The sequence below is a fragment of the Cryptosporidium ubiquitum genome (genome assembly GCF_001865345.1).
Source record: "Cryptosporidium ubiquitum isolate 39726 chromosome Unknown contig_24, whole genome shotgun sequence".
NCBI lineage: Eukaryota > Apicomplexa > Conoidasida > Eucoccidiorida > Cryptosporidiidae > Cryptosporidium > Cryptosporidium ubiquitum.
In genome coordinates, this window is record NW_021639824.1 from 1 (window position 1) to 20,773 (window position 20,773).

The window sequence follows — 20,773 nt, forward strand, 5'->3', positions numbered from 1 at the left end:
AATAATAATAATAATAATCTTAATAATAAGTTAAAAATATATTATAAATTTAATATTTTGAGAAAACCCCCATATAATAAAATATATAATATATATACCCAAAAATCCAATCCAATTCAACAAGAATATGAGACTATCAATATTTTTTTAAAAAGTCTCAAATTGCATTTTATTGTTTTTGTATTTTTAAAGATTTATAATTTTTGGATTTCAATTTGTTGGTAAAAGCGCCAATAATTTTTAATTATTATTGCATGCAATAGAATCTTTTAATTTCCCCACAATTGAGATAATATAAAGTTTAAAATTCCCGCCATTTAAGTTGTATTGAATTAATTTATTAAAATTCAGATAATATTATTCAAATAAATCAATTGATAATTTTGAAACTGAGAGAATTTATGAATTATTAATTAATTGATTAATATTAAAAATTTTTTTTTTCTAATTAATTTTTTTTTTAGAGATACTATAATATTAATTTAGAATAATAGGTTGCTATATACTGAGAAGGAATTTAGTTTTCTTAGATATTTATATTTTAATTTTTATTATTCCTATAATAATAGTGTTTTTTTTTTTTTAAATGTATATATTTTGAAGTATAATTTCAAGGTTGTGAAGTTGTTTATGACTCTTTGTTATTTTTTGAATAGCTCTAAATTAATTATTCTCAGACCTTTCTGAATTAGTTTTGTTCAATATTATTTTTATTCAAGATTACGAAGTAATATTTCAATAAGAGTTTGTTTGTCAAATCCCGCTATTTCAATTAATTGCATTAAAGGAAGAGGGTTCTTATCTAAGGATAAATATAATGAATAGAAATTTTTGACTTCTGGATCTTCGAGTAAAACAGAATAAATATTTTTTGAACTTTGATATGAATCAGTACTATGCTTAGGTCCCGATTTTTTTTCTTTTTTTGTAGATTGAGAGCTATCGGTATAAATATCTAGGTCTGTATTGTATCCCGTACTTTCTTCAACTGCCCTTTGAATTTTGTCTTTGTTTGTATAAGCATTACCAGTTCCAGTAGTTGTTTCTGCCCAAATATCATTTTCATTAGTTAAATACCACGTAGTTCCAGTCACAATGCCTTCAGCTCCAACACCTTCAGCTCCAACACCTTCAGCTCCAATACCTTCAGCTCCAATACCTTCAGCTCCAATACCTTCAGCTCCAACACCACTGGTTCCAATACCACTAGCTCCAATACCACTGGTTCCAACACCACTGGCTCCAATACCACTGGCTCCAACACCACTGGCTCCAATACCACTGGCTCCAATACCACTGGCTCCAATACCACTGGCTCCAATACCACTGGCTCCAATACCACCAGTTCCTGATACACCGTAAATTACGGCTCCGGAAACCTTAGAATTAAATTCCTCAATTTGGTCGCTACTAATGGCAACTAAAGCATCTAAATTCTCTATAGTATTAAGAACATCAACTGATTCTACTGATTCATTTTTAATATATTCTATATACTCTTTACAAACTAAGAATAAATGTTGATTCCTATTAATTGCTGAATTAACAATCATCTCCTCCAATTCTAATTCTGCCAAGGTGCCTGAATTTATAGAATTACTAGCTCCATCTGACTTAGCTTGAATAACTGCTTTCGTCATTCCTATAATAAAAGCAAGTCTTTTAGATCTATCAAATAGCAAACTTATATACCTGGAAGCATCATTCAAGTTAATAGAAAAGCAATCTTTTGGTATATTTGTATCATCTCTGAAATATGCCAATAATAAATTGGTTATATCCTCTTTATGGCTTCTAAGCTTTTTAACATGTAACCAAGGTTTTTTATACTTATTAAGTTTCATACACTTAACTAAATATGACTCTAATTCCTTAATCAAGCTTTTCAATAATTCTAATAATGCATCACAACCTGTGGGTCCACCACAATAATCAATATGTATTAGTATTCCAATCATTATATTCTTAATTGTTAAAATCCTAGAATTTATCATATATAATAAATTTAAATTACATCCAGTTAAAAACCTAATCATTGTCCTTAATGTTTTTGTAACCAATAAAGAAGATAATTCACTGGCAATTTCTGTATGTTTAACCAAATTCAAATATAACAATGATTCATAATCTAACATCTCTAATACATCTTGTTCAGGGCCTGCTTCTGATAATACTGTCATTATTGGAAATACAAGCTTTCCTTCCTCCCCCCATTTCTTTTTGTTACCCCCATCTTTTTTACCAGTGAGTCCAGGAATACTCCAAGTTCCTTTAGAACTTCCTTTCAAACTTCCTTTCAAAGTTGCTTTCAAAGTTCCTTTCAAACTCTTCTTTGAACTTCCACTCCAAGCTCCTTTCCAAGCTCCTTTCAAAGATTCTTTCAAAGATTCTTTCCAAGATCCTGTTTGTTCAGGATCTACCCAAGATCCTCCCCAGATTTTCGATTCCAAAGATTCCTCTCCAGATTCTTCCGAGGACCTCTCCCCAGTTCTAACTAAACCCAAAGAACTTCCTCTAGATCCATATTTCTCATCAAAAGCTGATAAATAAATCTCATCCTCTTTTAATTTTGAAATTAATTTTCCAGTTTCCAAATCAAATTGTGACGAATAATCTCCATCTTCCCCAAGAAAGTCAAAGCCAAAAAGCTCAATATCTGAGAGTAATCCATCTTTCAAAGGAAAATCTGGAAATTCAAACTCCATTAAATTAGGGAAAAATTCCAAACCAACTTTACTCATTTTTACCTCGGGAGTATTTAATTGGGATTTAAATAATTCAAAAATACCAAATCTATAACAAAACTTTAATATGCTCGAATAAACATTTAAAAATAATCCTGTATTTTTCAATTCCACATGATTATTCATTTTTGTTCGATTTCTTATCCCTTCAATTTCTTTTATCTTTTCAATTAACTCTTTTATAAAACTTTGTGTACATTTTTCTGGTTTGATTTTATAATTATCAATAAATTTATTTAATGGGTGGCTTTTGCTCGATAATACATTCTGACTTAATATAGAATTTATATTCTCCAACCTTAATATTTCATCTATACTCTTATATACAATATTATCCTTCCCACCCTCTTTAAATGGTTGATATTTTTTTATTTGGCCTAATCCATTATTTCCCTCAACCCTTTGTACACAAGCAAATATTGCTGATAAAAAGTATTCCAAAGCTAAAGCATACCCAGCAATTACCATTAAATCCTCATAATAATTACATTTTGTACACCCATGCTTTAAACCAAAATGTTTATGACTTTGTTGAACATATCCTTTTAAACGATCACCATCTTCTTCATAATGTATACCAATTCCAGATGAGTATCTATTCAAGTAATCATCCAATCTCCGATTAAATTCCTCAAATAATGTATTATACTTTAACAAAAGATTTAAATAATTATTTTCCAAACAAGTAATTAAGTGACCAAATATATCAAAATTAGATGTTAACTCAAAAAATGTTTTTGTTATCTTTTCCTGATCTAATAAAAGTCCAGATAACACATTCCGTGTAAAATATTGTAATGAAGGCATTGTAGATACATCATTTCCTCCTTTTTTAATATCTTCTACTACACTCCCACATCTTTTCAAAATATCTTTGATTATCAATACTAAGGCTTCCAATACATCTTCTAGTCTTCCATGTAATCTTTTAGTAACCATTAAATCACTGTTCATAAAACCATTATAATCCACTTGTCCTCTATTAGCATTTTTATGACCAATCTCCTCATATTTATTGTTATAATTGCGTTGATTTAGCCTGTGTTTAAGTTTAATAGTATTCTCCAAAGATTTTTCCAAAGCAAGAATTTTCTCAGCTGTGCATTCATTTAACCCACTTATATTTACTGACATTTTATTCAATAAAGTATTTAATATTTCCATCTCGAATTTTCCCAATACGTTTAATAAAAGTATTATATAATCTGATAGTAAGTTTTTCACCATTCCATTGTACATTTTACCTATGGATTTCAAGTATTCTTTTTTATCAACTCCAAAATCAGTCAACTCAACTAAATCCTTTGATGAACCAAAACTCTTACTATTATCCTTCCTTATTAAATCAGGCATCTTTTTTTGAATACAAAAATCTAAAAATTCCATTAATAATTTTAAATAATATTTCTCAACTGAAATATTTCTCTTAACTTTGGTTGAATTACAAACTGGACAATTATTATTATTATTCATTGAAATACCCAATAAACTATTTCTTTTATTTATTATCTCATCTATATGTTCTTTTCCAGAACTACCATGAAAATGAACTTCATTTTGTAACTTTTCCTGATAAAAATGTATTAGATCTTCACTTTCTTGTATCTCTTTTATAATTAACATTATATTCTTAAAATTACATTCCAAGCTTGAATATACGTGTTTTTCACTAAGTAATAATTGTAATCCCTCCAAAACTTTCGGATCATGTAAATCAGAATTGATATTAATTTCTCGCTTTAATTTCTGATTAAAGTTAAACTTAGTCGCTTCTTCACTAATATCTTGTGCAAATGAACCAAAAGTTAAACAAAAAGAAATCATGTCCAATGACAATTTTATCAAATATTTCAATGAATGAATTTTATTATTTTTTGCCTCACTTAAATTTGGGTTTTCATATAAATTTGAATCAGAATTCTCTAATTCTTTAATTTGATTTAATCTTGAGATAAACTCTAGTAACATTGTAACCAATTCGGCATTACAGTCATGAGAATCAAAAATTAGCTTAAAACCAGGTATATTTTGAATATATTTATGCATATTATTTGTTACTTGTTTTCCCTGATCTTCAGACAAATTTTTATATATCCCAAGTAGTTTTAATGAATTTCTAATATTATATACATATTTACATTCCTTTCTATAAGCCTGAGCTTCTGCCTTTAATTCTAACTCAGATTGATTTGTAGCTAAAATTTCGTTACATTGATTTAGTAATTTGAACAATAATTTAATAAGTAAATTATAAATTGTAATTTTTTCTGTTAAAATGAACCTTGTTGATTCTGTAATACATATATTACGTGTGCATTCATAATTTAAATGATTGCATGCATTGCATGACATTGCTTGCAACTTTCTTTTGTACTTTTCCACTTGATTAGTATATTTGGTTTTTAAATACATCCAATTTTGTAGCTTTTTTAAAGATAGACAGTCTTTTAACTGATTAAATCCACCCAATTGAGTTATTAAGTAAATAAATAATCTAGCTCCATATCTTGACTTAACTGGAAATTTATTATAATTCGATATCAAAAACTGTCTTAAATCCAATACTGTTTCGTAATTAGAAAACTCACATTCTTTTGTTTTTATTAACAAATGATAGAAATCTTCTTTTGCATTTGGAGTAACGTTGTATATTCTCTCACAAATTTCAAGTAACTTATTTAAATAATCCACTAGCTCTAGTAAGAGCAAAATAACTTTTTCTGTTTCTTTTACTGGTTGTTTAGCTTTCCCCAAATGGTTAATCAAAAAGTTACTTTGGCCCACATTAGAAGTTTCACTATACCTCTTTTTAGCTCTTTCTAAAGCCTTTGAAACCCTAAATTTTATGACAAACAACTTATTTAAGACTTCCAATTCACACTTGAATTGTTTAACTTCTTTTATTATATCATCCGCTAAGATAGTCTCTACGAATGTAGAAACTGAGCTTCTTAATCCTTGTGCTAATTTTCTGATGTCTTCCTTTTTGGGGTCCAGGTATAACAAGTAATCTCCAGTCAGGCTTTTAAACATCTCGGAATTAAGTGAGCCGGAATTTGTTATAAAGTTACTAGGAATATCAGCGGTGCTGGTAACGGAAATACTTCTAGTGGGTGTAGCAGTTGGTGTAGCAGTTGGTGTAGCAGTGGGTTTGGCAGTTGGTGTAGCAGTGGGTGTAGCAGTTGGTGTAGCAGTGGGTGTAGCAGTGGGTGTAGCAGTTGGTGTAGCAGTTGGTGTAGCAGTGGGTTTGGCAGTGGAGGTGGTAGTGGGAGTGGAGGTGGTAGTTGGTGTGGGAGTGGAGGTAGTAGTGGGTTCGGTAGTGGGAGTGCTAGTGGCAATTCCTGCAGTATTAGTATCAGTGGATTTAGACGATTCTGCAACCTCAGTCTTTTCTTCTTGTTCTTTTTGTGCCACTTCCTCCTGTTGACCACTTTTTAATAACATTTTTTTCCTTTGGTATTTGGCCTTAATTAAATCATTTTTATGATGAGTAATCGTTTTATTTACTTCCTTTAATTTAGATTCAATCTTTTTTATTTGGGTTTGAGTGTCTCTGCATTTTCTAGATTTCTTACCCTTTTTTTTTCTATTCTTTTCGTTACATTTTGTCAATTCGACCACTTTTTTAATAGACACTAATTCTGCTTCTAATTTAATCTTTTCTTCCTTTAAATAAACAATTTTTTTTAATTTACCTGAAATAAATAAATCCAATCCACTTAGTGACATTTTTTTAAAATGTCTCCTCAATATTCCTTCACTAATGCCTAAATTTGGCTTTTTCTTATATAGAGTTGGTAGTTCCAAAAACGAAATACCAGCTACTTTCGGACTTATTTTCGGTAAATTTTTGTTGGAATTAGTAAAAATTTCATGATTTACCATTAAAAAAAATGTGATATGAGTAATAATTAACAAAAATGAAGTTTTTACTACTTTTAAAAACTTCATCTTTAAAAAGTGCTAGTATAAATTTTTTTGATTATAATTATTAAACTTGCTTTAACTTTCTAATGATAATTTCTGTTATCTTAAGAAAATTGTACTCAATTTCCAAGTTTTTTAAATCAGTTTTTTCTCTATTTTAATTAATTTGGCTAGTATTACTCTTTCTTCTATATATAAAGAAACTACCTCCTCTTAAAAATTAAAAAAATAAGCTATGTTAAATTTTTATTTTTTTTTCCACTCTCATAATTTATTCTATTCTTTCTACTAATTGACATTACAACATTTCTGGATGTATTTTTTATGCCGCGCATATTTTGCATGTACATGCATTTTGTATTTCTCCCCACTATAACTTTGAGATTCATCTACTTATTTTATTATTTTTTTTAATTAAATATTTGTTGTAAAAGTAATATTTAATAGATTAAAGTAACATTTATATATATATGAAACGAAGGCTTATTTTGGATATTTCTTCACTTTTTTTATTTTATGTTAATTTTTTTTTCTTTTTTTTTTTTTTATGATTATGTGTCAATCAACATGCAATTTTAAAGATTACGTATTTTTCTTTTTTTTTTTTATTTAATCAAATAATAAATAAATAACAGTTATTTTTAAAATTTCTAATTGGTATTTTTAGTATCAATTACCCTAAAACTAATTAATTTATATTTTACTAGATGTGATTCTAATATTTACACCAAATCATTTATAATTGATTGCTATTTTCTAATGCAATACTTTATTTGTTTAAAAAACCCGCCTTAAAACTCAAATAATAGTAGCAATAGACTTGGCAGTTCCTAGATTTTTATTATAAATCACTAAATTCTTCTCAACAGCATCCAAAAATACAAATGATTGGGATAAATTATTGTCAATCACTCTTGATTGCCCTATTTTAGAATTAAATATCACAAATTGAACAATAAATGGACGATATCTTTTATCCAAACATATATGTAATTTGTCCGAAAAAATATACCTTGACCCAAATGAATTTAGTTGGATTGTAACCATATCTCCAGTTGATGAAACACATGAAATCTTGTTATTATTGTTCAAATTAAAAATTGAAACTATTGAACAACTTCTTATATTTGCATTGTTTTGGTTCTGACCAACAATTCCATTACTTATCCCTCCATTCAAAATCTTATTTTGATTTTGATGATTATAATCATTTACTTCAAAAGGAGAAATTATTGCAATTTTTGGTGAATAATCATTTTTATTCAAATTTATTGACAATATTCGGCCATTAATTGTTCCCAATAATAATGTTAACTCAACATTGTCAGCAAGTCTTGAGTGAATTCCATTTAAACCAACATTAGATGTAGAAGCATTTATTCCTTGAGAATTCGGAAAAACATTTGAGATAATTGTCTTTTGGAAATTAAAATTTCCATCTCGTAACCATAAACTTGTTGTAAACCAACACGAATTCTCCAAAATAGTCTTATCATCATTAATTCTATCACTTGTTACATTTCCATTACTATATTGGAGTGTATCCATCTTACTACATTTATCTGCTATACCTACTATATCGTGCATCAAATTCATTTTACAATCCAATAAAACTTCTTCATTTGTTTGAATTTCTAATGACAATATCAATCCCAATTTTGGGCCTCCCAAAAATATCAAACTACGTTCCACTGTTATTTTCTCTATTCCTACTCCTCTAATACCCTCATCTTCAATTGATATTTCTTTTATGTACTTCTCCAATTTCTCACTAGAAATAAAACATGTCTCCTTTAATACATCAACAGTTGGTATTACGTCGTAAATCAATGAAGTATCCTTATTAACTATTAACTTTCCATCATTCATCTCATCCTCATTTATTATTTCTGAAGAATCTTTTCTCATTGCAAATCCAAATAAATTACACCAACATTTTGGATGATAACTATTCTTTCTATCCCATGCCATTCCTCTTTTTATCTCACTATCCTTACCAGTCCATTCTTCGACTATACTTGATAATTTGAATGGAAAGTTTATCCAGCTTATAATCTGGTTTGTTGATAAATCTAATACTGTAAATAACCCATCAAATATCTCTAAACCCTTTTCTTCCTTGTAACTTAATTCTATATAATTAGAATTCTCTGATATGTTCCTTCTCTTATTCTTCTTCAAGGAAATTGGAATTGGTAGTCTTACACTATCAATGTTAGTACTATTATTAACACCATTTATTTCCTCTTTTGAATATTCCACATGCCAAAGTATTCCCAAATACTGATAAGATGTTGGATCTATATAATGAATTTTTAATGGAACAAAAATATGCCCTTTTTCTATCCATTCAAATGGAATATATTCATTAAATGGTACACTAGAGCAAATGCTCATTGCCGAAATATTCTCTACACTTTCTTTTTTTCCTGCTCTTTTTGTATAAACCACTGAATCATTATATCTTTCTTTTTGTCCAACCTCATCTTTTTTTACTACATCAAAGTCTCTCATATTTCCATTCATAAACTTATTATTCAGCCTTATACTATTATAATAATAGTCTCCACTAACTCTATTTATTTCATTATTCTTGTCTATATCTGTGTCAAAACCCAAATTTGGAAGTTTTGTTGATGGTGTTGAATTAATTATATCCCAGTATTCATCATTTTCAACAAAATCTCTATCATCATACATCTCTCCAGATCCATCTGGAAATAATTCCATTTTCAATTTAAATGTAACAATTGACCCTCTTTCTGTTATCATAGCAAAGCTTGTACTAAAAGTTGGATGTTGTGCAAAACATAAAGGATTTCCTAACTCATATTCAATTCTTTTGGTCTCCTTTCCAGTAATATACTCGGAGTAATATTCAAAGTCATCACTTTCTAAACTTTCTTCGTTTTCCTGTATTCTTTTCTTTGTTTCAGATGAATTACTTATAAACTTTAAGATAGATCCTTCCATTTCATCATCATTCTCCTCCATAATATCTTTTGGAATAAATAATTCATAAGATCTAACCTTATCCCTTGTCATCTCAAGTAAGCATACACTGTTTCCATCATAATGTATCAAGTAGTTATGTCTCTTATTTTTTTTGTATCCCACAAATGAAAAGATCTCTTGCTTCCATATTTCCAAACCAACCAGACCTTGTTTCTCTAATTCATTCTCACTTTTAACTAATGAATTGTTCGTTTTTGTCATATAACCTTCTTTTATATGGTCTCCAAAGTTCGGCTGGTTAAGTCCCAACTTGTTCATTATTTCCCCATTATTCTCATTTCTAAGTATTTCTGAGGTCCCATCAGTCATATGTTTTTCTTCCTTTTGTATATTCTTCTCAAACTTATTAACAATCTTAAACTCTTCGTAATTTGATCTCAGAATATCTAAGAAATACTTTTTCATTCTCAATCTTCCTTGAACTATCATATTATCTACAATCTTTATCCCAATTATATAAGGCATTCTATACTCAACTTGCCTTTTTAAAGGAAGAATTATATGCTTATAAAATAGATACCATCTATAAATCCTGATAGATAGTAAATTCATTAATTGCCTTCTTTTTCTTATTAAAACAATAAACCTATTTTTCATCCATGAAACTATATCAGCTACCATTATACATCTTCTTAAGCACTTTCTCGCAAATCCTTTCCTTAAATTGATAAGGATCTCTTCACTTGGAATTATCAATCCACTCTCATAGTTACCTTTTGAATAGTCATTAACTTGATCCAATAATAATCCATACTGACCAGACTTTAAAAACAACTTGGAAATACCAAATTGATAAGTATTTGAAGGAATAGAATAAGCAGACAAGAAGAATTCCACAATCATTCTGTCAGATAATCCATATATATACTTTTCTGGTAATAAAGACCGAATCTGTTCAATCAATGTTGAATAGCTTGCTCTATTTGGATAGCCATAATGCATCAATTTTACCATCTGTATTGTTCCAGACTGAATCATTTGGTTTAAAACTATATTTCCATTCCAAATATCTGATCTCATATGGCTATTTGGAATAAAACATCTAATAAACTGCAGTGAAACTTCTCCTAAATCTTGAATCATGTCCTTAAGATCCTTTGTGAACTTTTTACTAACACTTCTAAAGCTTGCACTTTTCCTACTTTTATATTCAGAGTCTATAATGCTATTTAATATCTCATTACTTGAATTTTCCAATATCTCTTCAAGCTCTGGAATAATCTTGTCATGGTTCTTTTCTAACCAGCCATTCAAAGTATATTCAACAGATCCTGCATAATGTTTAATAGAAAAAACTGTTGCTATATCAGACTGATTCAACTTCTTTAAACCATTCAATGGAAATTTAATTAACTTGCTTGCGGTTTCTCCTCCACACAAACCCAAAATTTTGCTTGGAGAGTGCGTAGAACCATATAAACTACCACCATGCACTGACTTACCATATTTATTATTAATTTTTTGCCAGTAAGTCAAATCTGAGATATCCTGACCTTGAGATTTGAGTCTGCTATCGTCATCTAAGAGAGAAAATAAATCAAAGATCAAATCTAAAACAGGTTGGGTTTTTGGGATTTCGATATTTGTCCAAACCAAGCCTTCCTGTTGATAAAGCTTTTGCTCACTTTGAAGAACCTTCTCTACAAAGAACTCTTGTAACTTTTCATTAGCTAAATTGATACAAAGTTGCTCAAAAGAATTAATTTCAAGTTTCTCAAAACCATAAATATCCAATATTCCTATATATAAAGAATTAGCAGAATTGGTCATGTTTTGCTTCCTCGGAGATACTGTCTCGCCTAGGTCCTCGTCCTTACATGATGTAAACCTATTAATGTGAGAAACTACCCAGTTAAATATTCGAATATAAATGGAACGGATGATTGAGTGAATTAACTGTAATGATTGCTGGCCAGTTCTTGATATAGATACTGGAGTTTGGTTATTACCTACTTTTAATTGCTTAACCAATAATATATCAACTAGCAAATCTGTACTTATACCAAACAGATTGGCTATGTTCGTCACTAACTCTGGATCATCAAACTCTAACTTTTCTTTATCTTTTAATGTCCCTTTGTCATCAGAGTCTTTAAATGTTATATTTCCAAGTAAAATTATGCCAGATAAAATCTGAAACAAAAAAGTTTGTCTTTCATTACTTATCCCATTAATATTCAAGGATTGCTTTAATATATTGAACTGTTCACGATCACTCTCCACCTCTGAGCTATAAGCCAAATTTCCCTGATTCAACAATGAATACCTGGAAGCATCTCTTTTTAAGTAAAAATTCTCCAGCTCATTATCTGTTGCTCCATGAACTAATTGGTAAAAGCAATGATATGTTCTTTCATTGTGATTATGTTTTACACACCTGCTACTTTCTAGTAAATATGTGGTTATCCCTCCACCCTTCAAAAATCCATGTTCATTATAGTAAAGCTTATTTAGCCTTCCAAATCTTGATGAATTATAGTTACGAACGGTTCTAGCATTACCAAAAGCCTCTAAAATTGGGTTTGCTGATAATATTCTTTTCTGAATATCTCTAGCTTCCTGCTCCCCAAAAATGGTGTGGGATGCATAAGATAATCGAATTTGCATGATCCTCTTTCTTTGCTTCTCCGTCATCCCACCTTCATCTGTACCTACAATTTCGGTTGAACTTGGGAGAATTCCTACTTCTGCCAAATAAGACATTACAATCTTTGCAGTTTCTGTCTTTCCTGCTCCACTTTCTCCAGAAATAACAATTGCATGATTTCTTCGATCTAAAACCATGTTTCTATATGAATGATCTGCAATAGAGTATGGGTGAGGGGGCATCTGGCTAATATGTTTCCCATAGTAACTCCTTTTTGTTTCTTCTGAATATAAGTTTGGAATGTCTCTATAGGGATTCATAGCTAACAAAACATGAGCCGTACTTGTGTATATCTTCCCTTGTCTGAATCTCACTCTAATGTTCTCAAGTATATTTGCAGGATCCAATGATGTCAAAGATGTATTATCATCCTTGTCTGTATCACTAACATATTTATAGCATGTTCCAATAGAAACTTTCTCCGTTCTACATGGGCCACTACTATCGTCATCTTTGCTATCCCTGAGTAATAACTTTCCATTAATTAAATCCACATGGTCAACTTTTAGTATTTTGTAACCCTCTTTTTCACAAGGAACCCAAACAAGGTCATTTTTCGAAAAAGACATAGTTTTAAATTATATTTGGATATTCCCAATCCTTAACTATTAGAAAGTAATCGATTAAGTAGAACTTTCCAAGTTTACTTACTCTAGCTCTCTTCCTGATTCTATATATATCCCTTTTTTTACTTCCCAATGTTTCTTTTTCAATATATTTATCTAATACAAATATATAAGTCGAATAAATTCTAATTTGGTTTGTTTTTTCTTTTCTTTAATTAACTATAATTCCCTTATTGCTGGTTAATTCAATAATCTTTAATTTTTTCCCGTATCTAACTGGATTTTTCTAGCAAAATTCCCATAACTACTTAGTATGATATTCTTTCTTTGATTACTTCAAGCTCTTTTTTTGAAAATTTTTATTCTTTAATTTAATTCCTATATTTATTGATTATCGCCCCACAATGCCAGTAATGAATGCATGTAATGGCGCTATATTTTGTGCGCCTACATTAGATTTTAATTATAATTTTTATTATTGACAGAGTAAAGATAGAAGTTAGAATTAAAAAAAACAGCGGATATATTTTTTGGCTACAAAAATCCTTGAAATAACTGAGCTATATCGGAAATACTTAATCTAATGAAAACTGAATTTTAATGCACCCTCCTTCCGCACCACCATTTCTCCCAATCCTTTCTTCTCACCATTATGTTATTAAGACTGTTAACCACACTGCCCGCCAAAATTTTCTTTTTGTAATAGTCACTAACTATCCACATGTAATTAATTATTATCGTTAATTAAAGGAAAAAGAGAGAAATAATTAAAAAGAGGAGATTTTTCGTGTAGATAAGGATCTTTTCTGGGGGAGCAAAGAAAAGTTTAAACAGTGTTTCAAAAAAGTACCTATAGTATTTATTTTATGCAAATGGGTCTAGGTAATGAAAATAAATACAAAGGAATAAAAATTGAATGGAATTCTGAAGAAGTAATTCCATATATAAAAGGTCAGCTTGCTGAAATACGCAATAATGCATTGAAAACTGTAGAAGAAGCATTTTCTGGTATTAATGATACAAAAAACAACGACCTAACTCTATTTGAAGTTGAAAGAAAAAAAAGCGATGATTTAAGGAACAATCCAACTAAAGAAGATGCTCCTCCGTTAAAATGTAGTCAACTTGAATTGTTAAAATTCCTAAAACACTCCAATGATAAACTTTCAAAATACAATATCGGGACTGAAAAAATTCATTTTGTAAATACATAATGGATTATTAGATATTTTCGCATTAACTTAATATAATTAGAAATTATTATTTATATTCAATTTTTTAAATTATTTTTTTTTTTTATCTATTCTTGTTTTTCTATATTCCCATTCCAAATATTAATTTTTTTTAAACAATATTACGCATGCAAATTGCATGTATTTGCCAAAAATAATTAATTTGTATATATAAATTAGTTAATAATAAACAAAATGGCTTTTTGTTATATAATACACCGGTAATAAATTTGTTTTTTTTGAATGTTGGCAATAATTACATTAGAAAAAGGTTACTCATAATTATGGAAAAATGACAAACAAAAATATTAGTAATCAAAATAATAATATTAATGATTATAATTTTGTTGAATTGATAATTAAAAATTTGGCTCACCAAAAATAAAACAATTTTGAAAAATAATGGCAATAATGATTATTTTCTATTTTTCTGTCAAATAACTTTTTAATATTATGTAATTTATTACAAGCAAAATTGCATGCATAAAGTTTGCATTTAGTTTAAAAAAAAGTTGCATGCAACGTGGATAATCATATTTAAAAAAAAAAATACATAGTCTTCTGGGGAAAGAACAATTCAGTAAAGAATATATAAAACTAGCATGAGAAAATGAAAAAATATCTTTTTAGTATTTTTTTATTAGGTCTCATCACACTCCCTGATAAAATTAGTGGAATTAAAACAAGTCGAGGCAAATTTTTTGATGGTTTTCAATTATTTTCAAGTCTAAAACCCAATATTCAACTTAGGTTTCTACAAGAAGATAATGATGTAATTAATAATGAAAATATATTATCTTATTTCCCCAATCCACTAAATAACCCAGAAAAATGGTAAGTCAAAACATTAGAAATATATATCTTGAAGATAATCGGGAAATTACAATCAAATTAAAAAAAAAAATAGTTGAATGTCCAACTTTGGAATAAAATTAATTTTTTCCCCCCCAAGAACTATTAATATTTGAATGTGTTTCCCTTTAATTCGAAAACTTTAACTTAATTTAAACAAATTCAGTGGCAGAAAAGGAAGAGTTTCAACTCATATATGTGACCCATTCAGATTATTGTCCATGGAAGAAGGAGACTACATTGATACTCTGCTGGAAGATATCAAGAATACTGCTGTACTTAAATGTGGTGAAAACATGGCAGGATATAATATTGGTGTTGCTATCCTTTCATCAAGTTTAGGAGATGGGGGCGAAATTACGAACAAATTATTGGAAAGTTGGAATATGAGAGATGTTAATTGTAATAACGATATAGTTTTTGTATATTTGGCAAGTGAAAACAGAGCTATAATTAGATGGGGTGTTTCAGTTGAACCTGCTCTTAATATTGTAATGTATCCAGAATTAATTAGTGAAATAGATTCCGTTTTTTTGGATAAACCAATTGGACCAGCTATTTATAATGGTATTTCAACTATAAGACAACAGTTGAAGGAAAATATTGGGCCACCTAGAAGACTTCCTCAATTGCTTGTCTTATCCATTATTGGAGGATTAACAGTTTTGGGATTCGGAGCACTTGTTGTATCTGCAATCTCTGATTCTAAGTAAGTTAATAAGACAAGCATTACGATTCTTCTTTTAAAATCATAATTACTAAATATGATTAATTTTTTTTTATTTTCCATCTTAAATAAAATTTAAATTTCAGCCCATCGAAAAGTGCCTCCAGACTAGGAAGAAGAATTGAAGCACAAGAGTTATTAAGTAGAATTCAGGCAATGGTTAAGGATGGAAGTATTGACAAAGAGTTATGTCCCATTACATTAATCGATTTGAACCGAACTGGAGTTCCTTATGTGATATGTAATAAAGGATATAAATACGAAGCTAGATCATATATGGGATGGTAAGTTATATAAGGCTAAAATATCTAAAATTATCATGTAATATATATCATTATTTGCATATTTATTTAGGATGAAAGCAAACAGATGTGGACCTGAAACTGACCCAATCACTAGAGCTATAGAAAAAAATGAATTCATTACTTCAAATAGAGAAGACGTCCCAGCTGAATTCAGAAAAATCCCTATAAAGCTTTATTTAGAGAGTCTAAGCAATATTTATCCAGATATTATTAGCGTAAGTTAATAATAATAATAATAATAATAATTTATATTATTTAACTAATCTAAAATAATTTTATAGGAACAAAACATTAAAGATTTCATGAAAAATACAAATGATAGATGGATAATACCATAAAAAGTAAAAAATCCCTGAATTAGTATCATTTTGACTTAATATGTAAATTATTGAATCCATTAATCTTACTTTTTCGCTGCCATTCTCTGCTTAAAAATAGAAATAGGTTTTCCCTTATCATTGAAAACTTTTGGTTCTTTTAAAATATTCAAATTCGAAATTTCTGTTTCTAAAATATCTAATTCATTATTGTCCTTCTTCTCAAGAACACTTTCTATATGGGTTTCCATATTATCTTCATTATACTCTTCTCCCAATTTTGAGTCCTGCTCCTCTACATGAGAGTCTGGAATATAAGGTTTTTGATTCATAGCAGAAGATAGAGGTGGAGGAATCAAATTTTTAGATATATCGACATCTTCGCTAATTTCCTCTCTGATTTCAGCTGTTCCATCTTTAAATGTAATATTTTTAATAAATTCATCACCTTGAGTCATTTCTTCCTTTATTTCAGCCTCAATTTTGAGATATGAGTCCTTATTTACAGAAAATTCGTCTTTTAGTTTAAGGGCTTCTTCTATTTTAGAAAGGTTCTTTTTCATAGTTTCAAAACAGTCCTTAGCTTGGGAAAGCCTTCTATTAATTGTCTTCTGTGATTCAAAAGTTGTTCTTTCTGCATATAAATCTGAACCTAAATGCATGAGAACTTTGTTTGTGTTTATAATATACCCTGAAGAAAATGCTAGTGGCCCCAAAGGAACCATAATTTCGTGTTGCACCTTATTTGGGAGTCTTTTAAGTACCTGCAAAACCTGCTCGAATTCCGAAATCATTGAATTCAGTTCCGAAATTTCATGTTCAAGCACCTCCTTATTTTTGTATATTACAGATGAATCGCTAATTGACATTTATGCTAGATTAACTTTCTCGCTAGTAACTATTGAATTGTATTTAGTATTTCTAAACTCCTAGACTTGTTTATTTTTGGCTTAGCTTAATGCTTTTATTAGATGATTATAGAAAAAACTCAAAGATCTCAAAAGTAATGCTACTAAATTAATCTAGTCCACCAATTTTACTGGTTATTTCCAATTTTCTTAATACCTTTTTATCTCTTTTGACTCTTAAAATAAATTTATTTAAAAAAAAAAAAAATGGCGCCATACGTGTATTTTTTTTAAAACCTCATGCATGAAAATAAAAAAAAAGTTAATAGTCGAAGTTTTTCAATAATTAATATCACCAAATAAAAATAAAGGGGCAAATTTCAAATATTTTTGGTCTAAATATAACATTTAAAATTTGTTAGAGAGAAGAATAGGAAGCAAATAAATCGAAATTGTAAAGATTATTGAGAGAGTAGGTATTAAAGGCAAGTATACTAGCATTTCAAATTTTTAGTGGAAAATTAATTTAAAGCGTATTTCAGATTTTAAAACAAATACAATTTTCCTAAATTAAATATATAATTAATAGTTATAAACGTACACACACACTTGTACATACAATAGTAGAACAATAATAAACTTGTATATGAGTACCAATATGGAAATAATCAAATGGCATTCCTAACAAAGTTAAAAACAAGTAAATTGACTGCTAGAAAAACATCTAAGGATGAACCATCTGAAGAGCCAACAAAAGAGGAGAATGAAGAAATTGAACGACCTGAAGAGAAGATGGTGTTCTATAGAGATAGACAGAAGGCAAATATTCAATCAAGAATTGGTGGTTTAAGCAGGAATCTGACTAGTCTGAGTAATAATGGTGGGGGAATGGAGGAAGATTATGAACAGAATATGGTCAAATCTCATTTAAAAGATAGAGAAAAGACGGATGACGACATCAAAACTATTTCCAAGGCTTTGGCAGGGAACGTTGTAGGAGCTTCATTGAATGAATCAGAAATTGCTACTCTGGTTAGCTCTATGCATTACTATGAATATGAAGCAGGGGAGGTGGTGATAGAACAAGGAGCATCCGGTTTTTACTTTTTTGTTATTTCTTCAGGAAGTTTTGGGGTTGAAATTAATGGAAATAGAGTCAACACTATGTCAGGAGGAACAGCTTTTGGAGAGCTGGCACTTATTCATAATACTCCAAGAAGTGCTACTATTCTTGTGATTGAAAAGGGAGGATTGTGGGGACTAGGGAGATCCACATTTAGAGATACTCTAAGACTAATTTCATCCCGAAATTACGAAGAAAACAGAACGTTCATTGAAAGCTTGTCAATTTTTTCAGGGCTAACTGACAAGCAAAAGAATCTTTTGTCAGAAGCTTTAGTTAGAGAGATCTTTGTTAAGGACCAAGTTATTATAAGAGAAAAAGAGATAGGAAATGTATTATATATGATTAAAAGTGGAATAGTTGGAGTTTTTGTTGAGGATAAATATATCCGTTCTTTGAATGAGGGGGACGCTTTTGGAGAGAGAGCCCTCATGTTTGACGAACCAAGATCAGCAACTGTAATTGCAAGTGCAACAACTGAATGTCTAACTTTGAATAGGGGAGTTCTGACTCAGATTTTAGGTAACTTAGGACAAGTTTTGAGCAAGAACTTAATTCAACAATCTCTACAAAATTCTCCAATCTTCAAGCAATTTACTAAAAATCAAATGCAGATACTACTTGATAAGATTTCTATTAAGAATTTTAAAAAAAATGTGATATTGTCTGGAGCTGAAACTAAGGCATTGAATATGAGAGCTTTTATTATTTTAGAAGGAGAAGTACAAGTCTCTCTTCCATCAAATTGGCTTTCTAGAAGGGCTAGCAGCTTAACTTCTATGGTAATAGATAAATCTATTGGGTCTGTTAATAATTACTCACTTTCTGATTATATAAATGTTAACTTGGGAAGAGGAGACTACTTCGGGGATGACTTTGTGTTTCATCCAAAAATTCCCTTTGTATGCAAGATTGAGATGAAAACTGATTCTACAATTGGAGTAATTACATCTTCCATGCTTTCTGAGTGCTTTGGAGATGAGAATGTTGATGTTGGGCTTGAGATTAATAGAAAACGAGATGCAATCAAATCGTGTTTTGTCTTCCAATACGTCTCAGAACAACAACTAAGTCTTTTAGTAAAATCTCTAAGGCTTGTCAAATTCACCAGCGGTGAGAAAATTGTTGTACAAGGTGACAAAGGAACAGCTTTCTTTATCCTACAATCAGGTGAAGTTGCAGTTTACAGAAATAACAAGTTTATTCGTTATCTTGGAAAGAATGACTACTTTGGTGAAAGAGCTCTCCTATATGATGAGTTGAGATCTGCTACCATAGAGGCTGCAACCCCTGAAGTACATCTATGGACCGTAGATAAAGAAGCCTTTCTAAAGATTGTGGAACCTCCAATGAGACGATACCTGGATGAAAGAATCAAGTTACAAGAAACTAGAGTACAAATGAGCGATTTAAATATAGTCCAAACAATTGGAAAAGGCACATTTGGAGTTGTATATATGGTTGAAAATACTAAGTCTGGAAATAAATACGCTCTTAAGAAAGTTTCCAAGTCCAGAATTTTGGCGCTCAACATGCAGGCACATGTAAAATTGGAAAGGTCCATTTTGGCGCTCAATGACCATCCATTTATAGTTAAATTGGTAAGGACATTTAAAGACACAGAAAACATATATTTACTGACAGAATTAGTTCCTGGTGGTGAACTATACGACGCAATACAAAGAATTGGTTTATTAACAAGATACCAAGCTCAGTTTTATATAGGTTCAATAATACTAGCTCTGGAATACTTGCATGAGAGATCTATAGTCTATAGAGATTTGAAGCCTGAAAACATATTATTGGATTCTCAAGGTTATATAAAACTGATTGATTTTGGGTGTGCAAAGAAGATTACTGGTAGGAGTTATACTTTGGCAGGCACACCACATTATATGGCTCCTGAGGTGATTCTCGGAAAAGGATATAACTTAAGTTGCGATGCATGGGCTATTGGGGTTTGTTTATATGAATTTGTATGTGGATATCTTCCATTTGGGAATGATGCTGTTGACCATTTAGAGATTTTCAAGGACATTTTGACTTCAAAGTTGGTGTTCCCAAGACATTTGAATGATGTAGATACTGTTAATATAATAAAGAGATTATTATGTAGGGTCCCAGAGGTCAGAATGGGATGTTCAGCTACAGGTTATAAAGAAATTAAAGATAATGCTTTCTTCAAAGACTTCAACTTTGATAGGTTGTTGGGACGAAGTTATGTTGCTCCACTCGTTAGGAAATATCGTGTTTTTGCAAAGAACGCAGGGAGCGAAAACAATATTGAAAATATAACTGGAGCTATTCAGGATTTAGAGGTTTTAAGTCCCAAAAATTCCAATATTAAATCGAATCTGAACATTAATTCCAGTGGTACCAGAGGTCAATCTAGTAATGTAAGAGGTAACAAGATCGACGAGTTTGATTGGGATGTAGAGTTCTAAGTTATTATGATTTTTTTTTGTCTATC

At 29.8% G+C, this 20,773-nt stretch overlaps 7 protein-coding genes across 7 annotated transcripts; 4 read left to right on the forward strand and 3 right to left on the reverse strand.

Moving 5' to 3' along the window:
- Window positions 1–710: 710 nt before the first annotated feature.
- Window positions 711–6,629, reverse strand: cubi_03294 (uncharacterized protein; the record flags this gene model as incomplete). The annotated part of the gene is made up of 1 exon (XM_029020307.1): window positions 711–6,629. The coding sequence occupies one exon, from the start codon at window positions 6,627–6,629 to the stop codon at window positions 711–713; it is 5,919 nt and encodes a 1,972-aa protein (XP_028874020.1).
- An 840-nt stretch (window positions 6,630–7,469) lies between these two features.
- On the reverse strand, window positions 7,470–12,902 carry cubi_03295 (myosin heavy chain; the record flags this gene model as incomplete). Its single annotated transcript, XM_029020308.1, has 1 exon — window positions 7,470–12,902. One exon carries the CDS (start codon window positions 12,900–12,902, stop codon window positions 7,470–7,472), a length of 5,433 nt encoding a protein of 1,810 aa, XP_028874021.1.
- Window positions 12,903–13,765: 863 nt separating this feature from the next.
- On the forward strand, window positions 13,766–14,113 carry cubi_03296 (uncharacterized protein; the record flags this gene model as incomplete). The annotated part of the gene is made up of 1 exon (XM_029020309.1): window positions 13,766–14,113. One exon carries the CDS (start codon window positions 13,766–13,768, stop codon window positions 14,111–14,113), a length of 348 nt encoding a protein of 115 aa, XP_028874022.1.
- A 628-nt stretch (window positions 14,114–14,741) lies between these two features.
- cubi_03297 (uncharacterized protein) lies at window positions 14,742–14,969 on the forward strand (the record flags this gene model as incomplete). Its single annotated transcript, XM_029020310.1, has 1 exon — window positions 14,742–14,969. One exon carries the CDS (start codon window positions 14,742–14,744, stop codon window positions 14,967–14,969), a length of 228 nt encoding a protein of 75 aa, XP_028874023.1.
- Window positions 14,970–15,204: 235 nt separating this feature from the next.
- cubi_03298 (uncharacterized protein) lies at window positions 15,205–16,353 on the forward strand (the record flags this gene model as incomplete). The annotated part of the gene is made up of 4 exons (XM_029020311.1): window positions 15,205–15,692; window positions 15,797–15,994; window positions 16,065–16,230; window positions 16,297–16,353. 4 exons carry the CDS (start codon window positions 15,205–15,207, stop codon window positions 16,351–16,353), a joined length of 909 nt encoding a protein of 302 aa, XP_028874024.1.
- A 65-nt stretch (window positions 16,354–16,418) lies between these two features.
- cubi_03299 (prefoldin like molecular chaperone) lies at window positions 16,419–17,201 on the reverse strand (the record flags this gene model as incomplete). Its single annotated transcript, XM_029020312.1, has 1 exon — window positions 16,419–17,201. One exon carries the CDS (start codon window positions 17,199–17,201, stop codon window positions 16,419–16,421), a length of 783 nt encoding a protein of 260 aa, XP_028874025.1.
- A 651-nt stretch (window positions 17,202–17,852) lies between these two features.
- On the forward strand, window positions 17,853–20,747 carry cubi_03300 (cyclic nucleotide-dependent protein kinase; the record flags this gene model as incomplete). Its single annotated transcript, XM_029020313.1, has 1 exon — window positions 17,853–20,747. The coding sequence occupies one exon, from the start codon at window positions 17,853–17,855 to the stop codon at window positions 20,745–20,747; it is 2,895 nt and encodes a 964-aa protein (XP_028874026.1).
- Window positions 20,748–20,773: the final 26 nt, after the last annotated feature.